This window comes from Stegostoma tigrinum, unplaced genomic scaffold (genome assembly GCF_030684315.1).
Source record: "Stegostoma tigrinum isolate sSteTig4 unplaced genomic scaffold, sSteTig4.hap1 scaffold_53, whole genome shotgun sequence".
Classification (NCBI taxonomy): domain Eukaryota; kingdom Metazoa; phylum Chordata; class Chondrichthyes; order Orectolobiformes; family Stegostomatidae; genus Stegostoma; species Stegostoma tigrinum.
The window spans coordinates 2,462,592-2,476,949 of NW_026728461.1; the positions used below are offsets into that span (position 1 = coordinate 2,462,592).

A 14,358-nucleotide genomic window follows, 5' to 3' on the forward strand; every position below is an offset into this window, starting at 1 on the left:
TTAATTTTTGAGCGCATCTTTGTCACGTCACCAAATCTGTCAGTCATAAATTCATTCCTTCAGAAGTCATGGACTGATCGTCAACACTTGGAAAACTTGGGCAGGAACAGATTTTTAAAATTATACTCATACTATACGATCCTAACCATTTTGAACTCAAGTTAATTCTCTGTCTCAAATAAAAACCTCAGTAAATGAGAACACTCAAGTAAAAAGAGATGAATTCCCTGGATCTAATTACAGAACACCAAAATAACTGTAGCATCTAGTCAGACGGTTTCTCCCTTTCACCACGGATAAAGGAAAATTTTGAAATGTAGGGTGCGTGTAAGGTGAACGGATGCTATAAACATCCGTTGAATTATGATGATCTTTTAGCCGAATTAAAATGGTTGGCTCAAACACTAATCTTAAACACAAAATCTGTCCAATTGGTAAAATGGGTTTGAACTTTTGAATGGCATGGAAGCCATTTTGTTGGTGACTTTTTAAAAACTCCAAGAATCTCCCTGCAGATGGAGACTTTCACCAAAAGACAATGGACAAGTTAGAGATCTAAGCAGCCAAAGTAATAAACAGCTACATTGTGAAAGGAGGAGACAGTAAATATAACAGATGATTGTCTTAACCATAGCTACCTTAGAGTTTAATGAGAACCAAACTCCTCAAATTTCAACAAACCACAGTTTGCTGAGATTCCTTGGTTTTACGAAATTTTCGCTTTACCTTTAAAAGAATACCATCATCTAAGATGACCACCAGCCTAACACAAAAGCAAATAAGAAAGTAATAACCTGCGAAGAATCGTTGTCCACTATCTCACCTCTGAGAGATAACATGAGACACATGAGTGAGCTGTGATGTTTCAAATTCTACGGCAAGTATGGGTCATCTTTTTTTAAAAACTCAGAAGCTTATTGCTGGAATTATTCTGCTGGAACATTTATTTAGTTGGGCAAAGAAAGAGAATATTTTGGCAACAGGCATAAAGAAAAACCCAAATTCACTTTTGAAAGGTCCAGCTGGATCGATTTCTGCAACCCATTGGGTTCATGAAAGCCAGCTCATCAGCTTACTGCTTTGAAGAAAAATCTAATCATCTCTGGTTATTTGCTGATTTTCTCAAATTTTATAACCATAGCACATTTGGGAAAATTTTCCTACCCAGGGATATCCCTCTAATGTCAGAGATACATCAATTGAAGGTCAGCAGTGGTGAGAATCGCTTTGTTCCCGAACTGAGTTTTGATAAATTACCCCAAAACATCATTTGTGAAGTACATAAACTGTTCAATCCTCACCCAACATGCAAAAAACTAATGTATAAAAACTGAGGTGACAAGAGAAACCATCACTGATGTCATTTGAAAAACATTTCACCCATTATTACAAAATTGTGGTATTCCTGCATATTTCAGTTGGAAGCAGACATTCATTTGACCAACATTTCAGTTTTGCAATGAAGGTTCCTCACCCTGAACTCAGCTTCCAAACTTTGATTGTTATGCCCAACACAGACTTACAGACAATTGATCAGAGATAATGGGAACTGCAGATGCTGGAGAATCGAATTAACAAAGTGTGGAGCTGGATGAACACAGCAGGCCAAGCAGCATCGTCAGAGCACAAAAGCTGGGTCTAGGCCTGACACGTCAGTGTGTGTGCTCCTAAGATGCTGCTTAGCCTGCTGTGTTCATCCAGCTCCACACTTTGTTACTACAGACAATTGATAGGCTTCTTTCAATTAAAATAACATTTTTCCATTCACTACATGCAGAAACTTAAACATTCCAAACATAGTTGTAGGAAGCTCCAAACTACATAAAAAGCATTGAAGGAAGTCAACGTCACTGTTTATCTTTAATACCAAGGTCTAGACATTGTCCTAATACATTCACCACACTTTTTAATCGTTGTATTGTACTGGTTCTCGATCGCTTCATTATTGCGAAAAAATAATCAAAAATACATTGCCACCTGTCTCAGCATTATGTTTTGTGAGTATGTTTTATTCACTTCTGTCCCAAATCACTAGCGGGTTGCTTAAACATGATTTGTGCCACCATTTGGGATCAGGGATATTGGAAAGCGATGGGGGCACAAAACAGGAGAGCTGAAGGACTGCTTTGCCTTGTTGCAAACAAACAAGCTCATCAGTCCCACTGCAGTCTCTCTTTATGAAGGACTTCAAGTCTAATTACTTTTAATCAAGTTATTCAAACTTATTATGACACATGACATAGGAGATAGAATTTGAATCTGGACCTTTTAGGCAGAAGGTGGAGGATAAAACCATCTGTGTGGAGGATAAAATCCTCCAGAATACTTTAAAAAATGTGGACTTTTCTGATGAAACTGGATGAAAGTTAAAGCCCAAATTTGCAGAGCTTAACGTCCAAGGGATTGGGGTGCAGGTAAGTTCGTGTCTTCAATGAACAAAAAATCGTCTCCCTTACTGAGGGTTGGATGGAGATTCTCAGTTTACTGAGAGTTTGTTTCCATCCGGCTAGTTTCAGCGATTCATTGCCAGAAGGATTAATAACAAAAATTACTCGACAGAACATACTTTTCTATCATTACCATTAAACAAAGGAGATGCTCATAAGATTTATGCTCACTTGTCCAGGAGGATGTACAACACACTTTCAGCAGTGGTATATGCTTTGTATGTCGAAAAGAATGTGCGGATGTAGAAACGCTCCTTGTTCATGAGAGCGATTACAAAATTTTCGACGAGTCTTTTTGAGGTCTCAGAGTTAAGAATTTGAACGTTGGGGGTATCGACAGTGAGATGGGATGGAAGCTCATCTCCTGATGCCTACAGAGAATACAAATTTAAAAAGTAAATGTGATGCAGGAACAATGTTTATTTGTATAGATCTCTGACATGGTAGAAATATTTCAAAATGCTTCACATTTACATAATCATTTAAAAATCGCTCCAAGATTCATGAAGCTAAAACTAGGGCAGGTCACCAAAAGCTTGGTCAGAAAGATTGGTTTTGAGGACAAAGAGGAGATGTTTTGGAACAGTGTCCCAGAACTGGGTAGCTGAACACACCAATGACAGAATAAAGAAGATCAAGCATGCAGGCAAGATCAAAGTGGCCGGAATTAGAAGTGCAAAGATATGAGCATTGAAGGGTTGGAGGGGAATACCATTGATGAGGAGATACAATATGTTCAATCCAATGATAAAGCAGCTGGTCACTTCATGTATTGCTTGAACCATTCAAAAAAAACACAAAGTTAAAGTCAAAACATCACAGAAACATGGCCAGCTAGATTCATGCAAAACAGAAATTTGAGCCTTGGAGTTATTTTGTATCGATCTCAAGAATATTAAACCATCATTTTAAGTAAATAAACATTTAATATTAAATCCCTCCAGCTGACTACCCACTATTTCTCAATTTCTACTTTAATCCAGTCATCAGACGGGCCAGAAAGTTTCCACAACAGAGAAAATGTGGAATTATGTGCAGCAACTTCTGTCTACAGCTCGAGGCCACAGCAAGCAACAGGAAACATGACAGTCTGGCTTCAATCCTGTTTGAATTCTCTGCTAACAATATCACTGACTTCACATTTCTGAACAATATTGTTTTGAGGAATCTAATTACTCTTGAAAGCAAGCTTACATAACTGGAAGGAAAGCAGAGAGGCGTAAAATGTTTGCTGACTTGGCGGAAAATAGAAGGAGGGAGAAACTGAAGAAAAAGGAAACCTCTGTTTTTTTTTGTTCCACAACTCATGCCATGCAAGGTTTCTTCCAATGTGCTGCCTAAGGGTTATCATACTTGATGCTGTGGAGTGTGCAAAAGAAATTAAGAACTCTCACAAAGAACTTCATAGTTCAAATCACATCAAGCACCCCTATATCAAATTCAGTTTCCTTCATGTCAGCAGATGAATATACCTTTGGGATTGGGCAGGGGTCAGGGTGGAGCATGTCAGCAAAGGAGGGAATTGGAGCACTCTTGAAGAAGCCTGATTTGAAATTTGAAATCCAATGTGAACCTCTCAACTTTGCCAGAGTAGCTGGCCGGTTCTGTCAGAATTATGAATCGTCTGTATTCACAGGAAATGTATTTCCAAGACTTGTTCCAAGTCATAGAAAATTGTACAAAATGTGTTTCAATTAAATGAAGTTGCCGTTTTAAGAACTTTACCCCACACAAGTATAAAAATGCATGACTGCAGAAAAGCATAACCTTCAAACAAAGATAACAAAGTGTGGAGCTGGATGAACACAGCAGGCCAGGCAGCATCTTTGGAGCACAAAAGCCGACGTTTCGGGCCTAGACCCTCCATCAGAAAAGGGGGAGGGGGAGAGGGTTCTGAAATAAATGGGGAGAGAGGGGGAGGCGGATCGAAGATGGGTAGAGGAGAATATAGGTGGAGAGGAGACAGACAAGTTTCGAGGCAGGAATGGAGCCAGTAGAGGTGATTGTAGGTGGGGAGGTAGGGAGGGGATAGGTCAGGCTGGGGAGGTCGAATAGGTCAAGGGGGTGGGATGAGGTTAGACAGAAGAAAATGGGTGTGTTGCTTGGGGTGGGAGGAGGGGATAGGTGAGAGGAAGAACAGGTTAGGGAGGCGGGGACCAGGTGGGCTGGTATTGATATGCGGTAGGGGAAGGGGAGATTTTGAAGCTCAAATTGTTTATGTGTCATCATATTTTGATCCAGTTAGACAAATAACATTAAAAATAAATTGATGTTTTATGACCATGATGACAATCTCAGTAAGAGAAATTATGTAATGTCCATCTTTAAATATTAAAAGAGCAAAACTATTGAATGTTTGCAATACATTACTAAAATAAAGGCTACCAGCTGTCAATACATTGCCTTCAACATTTTTAATGGTGAAATTTCTGTTCCTTTCTCTCACCCGACTACTCATTCCTTCCATCTGTTCTGCTGTTGTGGTAAGAGGCTATCAGCTCCCCTACTCAAATTTACTTCATAATCATTCATCCCGCTCCTTTCCTTCCCATTCATTGCACGGTGTAACAGAAGAAAGGGCAGGATATCTATGGAAGGATGTGCCCTCCAGTGTTCTAAGTTTTCACAATGCCAGCAAAAAGGAAACAAAAATACTATCGAGCGCAGTAAATCACGGTCCCTCAACGCACAGTTTTTGCGGCGATAAATCAAAACTGGTGTGTTTTCTCAGTATATTGTACACATGCAGTCAGCAAGCAATCAACAGGCATGGAGGAAATCTCTCAAGCAGATATTAATATGTCAATAAAAGCAGGATGGAAGAGTTGAAGTTAATTATGCAGCGGAGAGAATCAACTGAAATGTGCACATTCAGGTTTCAAATATTAAGTGGAGTTCCACATGAACATTGTTTTATTTTCCTCTCGTAGTCAAAATGCCACAACACACTAGCTTGCCTGACAGATGACATGTTCTTTTCTTGTTTCGAATTCAGGAATTGGTTTGCAAATCTGGTTCAAATTTGGACTTTGTTCACTGAAGGTTGCCAGGCACAGCATGTGGCAGAGCAGTGGAAAGTGGCCAGTGATTGAAACACCATCTAATGCCCACTCTTAACCCCTATTAACACACTCCAGTTTGTGGCTTAAGTTAGTTCTAGTCATGATGATTGTCAAAAATTTATGAAAAACATGACAGTTATTTTCACCACCCCCACTACACTACATCAAGGGACACAATTCCTCTTCATGATTATATCGTTGCTCTATGTTCATCATGAATGTAAATTGGGTGACTATTCTATCTCAGTCTAAAATTGAAAAGAAGAATTTGCACATGTCGCTTACTTAATTAATGCCAATTAGAAAAGTTTGAACAGATCTCTATCCTAGTACATAGCGGACTTTTGTTACTCCATTTGTCTTACAGTTTGCTTGCTGAATATCTCAGAACTTAAACTATATTTTTTGAATTCATAGGAATAAGGTCTCTTGAGCTTGCTCCATTGTATCACATCATGATGTATTTCTCTCTTAACTCCATTTATCCATTTACTGTGAATACACTAGCATAACATAAATGGCAGTCTTGAAGTTCTGAATGAACCCAACAGACTCCAACTTCAGAACCTCCAATGGACAACATTTTTTGGAAAAACGTCTGTCGCCAGATTTCACACCCATCGGACGTAGCTCGGATTTGAAAAGTGCAGCAATAGATATTTCCTGACATAAACAGTCAGTGATTATCACAAAAAAACCCAGCTTGTCTGTTCCAAAGTGACCCACCTTCGAAAAAAAAGTCACCATTACCACACCACATCATTGGGCTGTGCTCACATGAGCAAGAGAGAGACAGACAGCTGGTGATTGTTTAACCAGCATGTCAGGCACGGGGAGAAGTTGATAAGGGCAAACCCTCATGGTGAACACAAATGTTTATTTACTCTTTCAATATCACCTTGCTCTTCCTTAGAACAACTGAAACTTTAAAAGGCCAAGTGAGCAGATGAGAGCATCAGCCTTCAAACATTTCAGCTCCCTCAAAATGAAACGGGACAAATCTGTGACCAAATATATAAAACATCTTGCACATCGTGGAAGAATGTGCGAGTGAGTGAGTGTTGGATGGTATATAGGAATATGAAGAATAAGTAATCAGGGGATTGGAATTTGTTGTGTGTGAAAAAGCAAGGGCAGTACATACCATTTTTATTCTGAGTAGTATGACGGAAATCTGACTGCTTCGGCAAGCTGACTGACCGGAAACAACAGTCAAATCTATAAGATAAATGAAAACATCATGAGAGACAAAACCAAATTCAACATGTAAAGAGAAAGACTGCCATAAAAAAATTAAATACTGGACCAAAAAAGATAAAATGCTGACTTCAGTGTAGTTACATGTGTCCATGATCTGTTTGATCTTCTGATATCATGTTGCTCTTGCTCAGAAAACACAACTTTAAAATCCTAACTGAGCCAACATGGACGTCAGGATTCAGACTTTTTCGGCCACTCAAAATAAAAATCAACAAAGCTTTCACATCAATATATGAATAAAAATCACTCTACACACCCTGGAAGCACTGTCTCAGAATCTAAAGGGAGTAACCCAGAGTCAAAGCAAGGGAGGCTGCCTTCATGCAGGATAGGTTCACCAAGAGCAGTCTCTGGCATTAATACAGGGTAATGGGCTCTGCCAGATGGACACCCAAGGCAGTCAGCTTCTCAGAGTCCACACTTCTGCAGTCCAGTGAGTGGGACACAGTCAGCCCAGTGGGAGACCGAACCCGGTGTGGGGAGTGGGGAGAAAACAGCTGGGAAACTGTAGAGACATCAGTTAGATGTCGGGTCACCTATTGCTCAGTCTGTCAAGGTCGCAAAAGGGGGCTGCCACATCAGTCCTCATTGTGCTCAGTGATATTACACTGAGAACTGTCTGACTCCAGGGTCAGGCTGCTGTCATTGATGCAAGGCTGACAACTACTACTTTTCACAGGTGTCATGGACCGCTGCTGTTTTAATCTCGTCGGATACGGGAGGCACGGTGGCTCAGTGATTAGCACTGCAGCCTCACAGTGCCAGGAACCCGGGCTCGATTCCAGGCTCAGGCTGACTGTGTGGAGTTTGCATATTCTCCCCGTGTCTGCATGGGTTTCCCCTGGGTGCTCCCACAGTCCAAAGATGTGTCGGCTAGGTGGATTGGCCATGCTAATTTGCCCGTAGTGTTGAGGGGTGTGTGGGTGAAAGGAAGATGGGTCTGGGTGGGATGCTTCAAGGGGCGGTTTGGACTTGTTGGGCTGAAGGGCCTGTTTCCACACCGCAGGGAATCTAATCTAATTTAATATGTCACAGATGAGTATGAGAAAATGGAACAAAGGAGCAGGAATATTTCCAAGAAAACAAAGTGTGGGGCTGGATGAACACAGCAGGCCAAGCAGCTGCAGTTCCCTGCTGTGTTCATCCAGCTCCACACTTTGTTATCTTGGATTCTCCAGCATCTGCAGTTCCCATTGTCTCGAAAGGCAAATTTCCATGTGAGGTCTGGAATAAGTGAGTCGATGCCTGACTGAACACAGGGAGACAAGGAACTGGATTGAAGCTTGTGCTTTGTGAAAAATTAATGATAACTCATACCTTTCAGAATCAAAGTGGGTTGGAGTCTGAGGAATGAGAAAGGTGAAGTATCGTCAAACCTAAAAGACAAATGAAAACACCATAAAAGTAAAAACCAAATTCAACATGAAAAGAGAAAGAGTACGATCACACTTAAATACTAGACCAAAAAATATGCTGACTTCAGCCTCATTACATATGTCAAATATTCATTTGCGCCTTCACTGTCTACTTGGTCTTCCTTCAACAATTTAACATTTTAACTTGTCTGCTGAGCAGCCAGGACATCACCCTTCAGATACTTCAGTTCAAAATGAAACTCAACAAAGCTTTGCTCTAATCCAACACCTTGAACATCTGGAATGATTTCCCAAAGGGCCTTTTTCATCTAAATACTATTTTTTGGCTGCTGTAATGTCGGAAAGGCACTGGTTAATGTGCAGAAAGCACGTTTTCATCAATAACAATTGGTAATGATTAGCTTTTCCATTGAAACAACATTCACTGAGGGATAAGTAGTAGATGATTTATACGGGAGAATTCCATTCTTGTTTTTTTTTGCGAATTGTTGTGATAATGGGATCTTGTGGTCATCGAGATGAACATTTTTCCTGCTAATATCACCTTCAGCAAAGACCAGAAGAAACATTTTGCTCCATCAAAGAGCGGACACAAAAATGTGGCCAATATAATTTTGGTTTTGGCAAGTACTGGAACCATTGCGACCCACAACATACACACATTAATTCAATCGGGTTACCCCAAATTCACATCATTTTTCCAGTTTTCCCGTCTTTGAAATTCGTACTAAAATCCAATTTCTTTACAAATAGTGTCCAGTATATATTGAATTCAAATTACCTCAAAACTCTTCTCACAACCAAGAGTGATACCACGAAGGTATTGCTCCTTTCCCTCCGCTTCAATTCGTGTTAGTTCTAATTACACTGATGAGGGAGAGAAAAGAAATAAGCGATTCGCACTTGAAACTGCAGAGCTACAAGTCTGCAATGTTCACCTCACGTTGTCTCAACATGAAGTGAAGACACACAGCAGTTATTGTTTATTCTTGTTTGTGTTTATGACATCACAGGCAAACCATTGTGACGTCACTGGGCTTATTCTTTTTTGAAAGAAAACCTTCCTGAGAAAGAACACAAAACCTGTTCGAGCAGTTACCTGCTGTTTTCCACTTCATCTCCGTGTACGCGGTTGTCATGTGGGGAGGGCTTGTTTGTAAACGTGGGCATCATGTCATGGATGCAGTTTCCCATCTTCACCATCTTCCCTGAACAGCCTTCCTGGTATATTGCCCATGGAGGTGAAGGCACCAGGAGGCCTGCCCACATGTGACCAATACATCTATTAATTTATTTGGTGGCCAGACTGGCTGGTCAGCTGTCAAGAGGATGGATGGTCTCATCTGTCCTGAAAGTCCCTTAAAAACATCCCTGAAGTTAATTTAACCTTTATATTCACCTTCGAATCCTTTGCACTCCTCTCATCACAGTCACAACAACACTTCCTGTTATGTCCTGCATGTTCACCAACTCTCTATTCATGCTCATACATTACCTTCAGTTCCAGAGCCCTTCTCTTATCTATTAGCCACCAGTGTGACACCCTACAAAATGCCTCTTGGGAATCCAGGTGTTATGCAGCTGTTGGTTTCCTCTTTGCGACCTCACTTGTTTGACTATCAAAAAGGAATGAAATTGTCAAACATGCCTGGCCCCAGGGTGACCTTGAACTTACCTGCAACTGCCCTGTCTCCATCATGGAATGTCTTCTTCTGGATTGACCACGTTGATTTAATCAGATGATACGATTTTTGTTTTAAGTGCATTGCTGAAACATACTTAATGAAGAGACATTATTAAGCACTTTCCCAACTGATTGAAATCATGTTAACTGGCTTTATTCCTTATTTTTGCTCCTCCTTCTTTCTTACATAGCAGTGTTACAACTGCTAATTTCTACTGAACTCAGATTTTTCCAGAATCCAGGATGTTTTGGTAAATCAGAAACCAAAATATCTACAATGTCTGAAGCTGGGCTCCAGGCATATTCAGTTTCTTGGAAGGACTGACAAGAAGGAGGAGGTAGGTTAGCATTACTGGCTACGGAATAAAATTAATATGGTAATGACAATGGATATTAGTTCTGGTGAAATGGAGTCTGGGTACAGTTTAGAAACATCAAGGGACAGAAATTGACAGTGGTCGATGTATATACACCCCAGTTAACTCGTGTGGTAATTTTAGCAGAAGGCACTAAAAAGGAAATTGAAGACACCAGCAGAAAGGGAGAGCTCTAATTATGATAAAAGGTCACTGACTTCAAGAGTCCAGTGACTTCAGTCTGCATAAAGATTGGGCAAAGCAAATCAGTTATCATTGCATACAGGAGGAATTCCTGACGTACTTTTTAAATTCATTCACGGGATGAGGGCATCACTGGCTAGGGTAACATTTATTACACATTCCTAAATGTCCAGAGAGCAGTTAAGAGTCAACCACATTGCTGTGGGTCAGGAGTTACATGTAAGCAAGAATGCCAATTTACTTCCCTTAAAGGACAACAGATTCATGCTCATCATTAGACGCTTAATTCCAGGTTTGTATTGAATTCAAATTCCGCCGTCTGCTGCAACTGGATTCAAACACAAGTCCCCAAAGTACTATCTGGGTCTCTGGATTAACTGTCCAGTGATAACAACCTCAGGCCATTGTCTCCCCAATGAAGTGTGTGCTGTGCGGGTTTCTGGGTCAACACTTTGAGGAATCAACAAGCAAAACTGAAGTTTGAGGTGTGAAGACTGTGCTCATGCCCCCTCGGGGAAGTGAACCTCATTTTCACCCACAGAAGGAAACTAACAAGGACACCTTCCACCGAGAGTGCCAGAGGCTTTCGGAGAGAGCAACCCCCAGAAAGCAGAACTTCACTCACTTGGCTCTATTGTCCCACTCCAGACTCCAAAACTAGAACCTATTTACAGCAACAAATGGAAGTATTTGATGGATGCCCTGGGTTTGTGCTCCTCCCCCATTGCTCACCTACAGTTTTCCTGCTTCACCTTGTACTTCCAGCCAAACATCACTGATGCCAGCTGCTTCCTGCCATTCCAAATGCTCCTCCTCAAGTGGAAGGACAAACAGCAATGTGGAAATTCACACATATTTCTGGTCTGTGGAGGAAATGATACTGTTATAATTTCAGATAATTTTTAAAGGGCTCTTTTTGCCCTTTGAAGCAGGGGATGCACAAACACTATCACAGGCTCGAACTCACAACCACTTGTTTCTGAGAACAGTGCTCTGACCACTGAGCTGTGCAGCCAGGCACAAGACATGGAAAGAGGGTCTCATGTATTGGAAATAACAAAAGAATAGATAACTGGAGACTATTATATATCAAGACGTAACAAAACCGCAACAGAGCAGAGGGGCATCATGTGCAGAAGGTTGGGAGAATGCAAGGCCGAATCAGACAGTGTCCTGAGTGCCATAAACTGATCTTTCCTGCTGGTCCAGAGATTACGATTCAGTGCCTTCACTGTCGTAGCCTGTTCATGGTTATCATTTAAAGTAATAAATCTGAAATATTGACTGATCTTGAGAAGCAGAATTATGTCATTGATCAGTCAAAATCAATTCACTCCATGTTACAGTTCCACAGCAGCAATGCCAGCTGAAACTGCCTGAAGTGCAATCAGTTTAAAACAAGAATAGAGGGGAGGTCAGGAAAAGTGAAGGGCAATGGTAGTTTGTGAGAGGTGACTGGAGGCCAAGTGGAGCCAGGTTCAATGTGGGTGTTGAAGACCAGTCTTCACTGTTACCCTGGCATACAGATCACATTGGATCAATCACACAAGGATCCTCCTTTGTGTGTTGTCCTTTGCACATCACAACTCGGGTCAGTGCCTTGAGGGGCTCGGATATTTTTAATTTGGCAACTAACTCAGGTCAGTGGAACACAAACTAAGCTGTGTTGGGACACTATTTAAATGGGTCACCACTCATTGCAATGACCCAGAACTATGCAGAAAGAGGAAGAACACCAATACAAAATCTTCGCTTTGAATGGCTATCCCTGCAATTTCATCCACAGGTACTGACTAAACAGCAACACGAAGAGGACACATTATGCCCGAACACACTGGACACACTGCCACACATCAAGAACATATCAGAACTGACAACTCCTATGACCACTAGGAATTACGGTAGCACACAAGCCCAAAGCCATGCTACGACAAACATTCTCAAGGATTAAAGACACCATACCCACGACATGCAGAACTGACAGTGTTTACAAAATACTGTGCAACGATTGCCACAAACATTATATCAGACAGACAGGAAGGAAACTAGCCGTCAGTGTACATGAACATCAGCCGGCAGCAAAATGACATGACAAACTTTCCCTAATATCAGTACACCCGGATAATGAAGGCCATCAGTTTAACTGGGACAACATAACCGTAGTAGTGCAATCCAAACATAGCCACACATGGGAATTCCTAGAGGCATGGTTCTCAATCCATAATGCAGTCGGCAAACATAAAGAATTGGACCCCATATACAACCCATACAGAACAGAATGCGAAATGACAGAAGTTGCCAGAACAGACCGGGCAGGATAAATTTCAAGTGGAGGAGAACAACATCGCTTCTTCGGAAGTCTCACTCATGACGTTACCTTGCGTGGTGACGAAAAGTCTGAACGAAAACAAGCCAGCTGGGCGAGCAAGTTTCCAACTTTACTTGTTATCTTTACCGTTTAATGTGTGGCTCAGTGTCAGTCTTATACACACAGTGTTCTACCCGCTTCTCCTGCTGTACACAAGGTTTCCCAGCAAAAGGCAGCTTTGTGTGGAACACATGCAGTTTCTCCTGACAATGGGTACTGTTGCCATGAGGTGGGATATGAAATATACAATGAGCTGAAGTAGCCCCACACTCAAGTTACTCATTTACCTTTTAATTTCAATTTTCAATTTCCAAAACCCAGCAATCCATTCACTTAAGCTGCTGGGAACCTGACAAAAACAGCGTTGGCCAGACATTCCTCTTCGGGAGTGTCTGTCAATTTGCAAGGGTAGAAAAGCTGTCAACTTCACTCGAGTGAGAGAGGATACAATATTCCAAACTTCCAATTCAAAATCAGATGCCGTATCAATTACACCACTGGCTCCACACGTCTTGCTGCAGCTTTCATCCTGTCGATTGCGATGTAATCAGGGATACTGGCGGAAAAACCATTTGCAAGGTGAATATCCTGCAAAATAATCACCGTCGCTGCTGTACTTCAACGTTCTCCACTTTGTGAAGCGGTGAATGTCACTTGCAAACGAAACACATTAGCCCTCACATGCCTGGCTGTCACCTGTTTCTTTGCCACCTGTTTCTCTGCTGGAACTTGCCATTGCTTTGTTCACAGTCACTGCAAAGTTCTGCCTTGCATTTTTTTTTATTAAATTATCTCCTCCCAACTTAAAAACATTCCCTAGTCTTGAAATCTCCCATCCTTGGGAAATGACGACCACAATTCATACTATCTACATGTCTCATTATTTTATGAACTTCTAACAGGCCGCCTCTCAACCTCCTAAGCACCAGCAAGAAAAGTCAAAGTCTATCCAACCTTTCTTTATAAATCAAAGCTTCCATACCAGGCAACATCCTGGTAAACCTCTTCTTAACGCTCGCCAGCTTCATGATATGCCTCCTGTAATTGTGTGACAGAAACCGCACATTGTATTCCAGAAGAGGTCTCATCAACATCCTGTGCAACCTCAATATGACTTCCCAACTCCGAAACTGAAACAATTGAGCAATGAAGGCTGCCGTGCCAAAAGACTGTTTAACCACTGTTTAAATGGGATGGAAACTTCAAATAATCATGTACCTGGATCCCCTAAGTCCATGAGTAGGCACCTTAACAGTGAGAGAAAGTCTGTGGGAGGATGAGGAATAGTTTAGAATTTCTTTGACCTCACATCTGAAGAAATTTATTGGACACATGCAGCTGAATAAGTTCAACAATTCATACTCCGTGAAGAACTATAAATGAACCTGAAGATTTTTCAATTAAAAAGTAAAGTTAGACCCTCTCGAGTCAGAAGGAAGCCATCGCTGTTCTGTTTCTGAACTTCTCCTACCCAACAGGTTCTGCAACATGTCCATATGAAGATGGATAAGGGAGAACCAGTGGATGTAGTGTACCTGGACTTTCAGAAAGCCTTTGATAAAGTCCCACATAGGAGATTGGTGAATAAAATTAGGGCACAT

General features: G+C 41.3%; 1 protein-coding gene across 1 annotated transcript in view; it reads right to left on the reverse strand.

The window, feature by feature from the left end:
* The window catches only part of LOC132208728 (ral guanine nucleotide dissociation stimulator-like 1), a 54,247-nt gene extending 40,224 nt beyond the window's left edge, over positions 1-14,023 (reverse strand). Inside the window, exons 1-4 of the mRNA XM_059644115.1 lie at positions 9,245-14,023; positions 8,087-8,145; positions 6,654-6,727; positions 2,619-2,818 (exon numbers count right to left, since the gene is read on the reverse strand). Coding sequence (XP_059500098.1) covers positions 2,619-2,818; positions 6,654-6,727; positions 8,087-8,145; positions 9,245-9,414 — 503 coding nt within the window. The 5' untranslated portion in view covers positions 9,415-14,023. The remainder of the gene's footprint in view (positions 1-2,618; positions 2,819-6,653; positions 6,728-8,086; positions 8,146-9,244) is intronic.
* Positions 14,024-14,358: the final 335 nt, after the last annotated feature.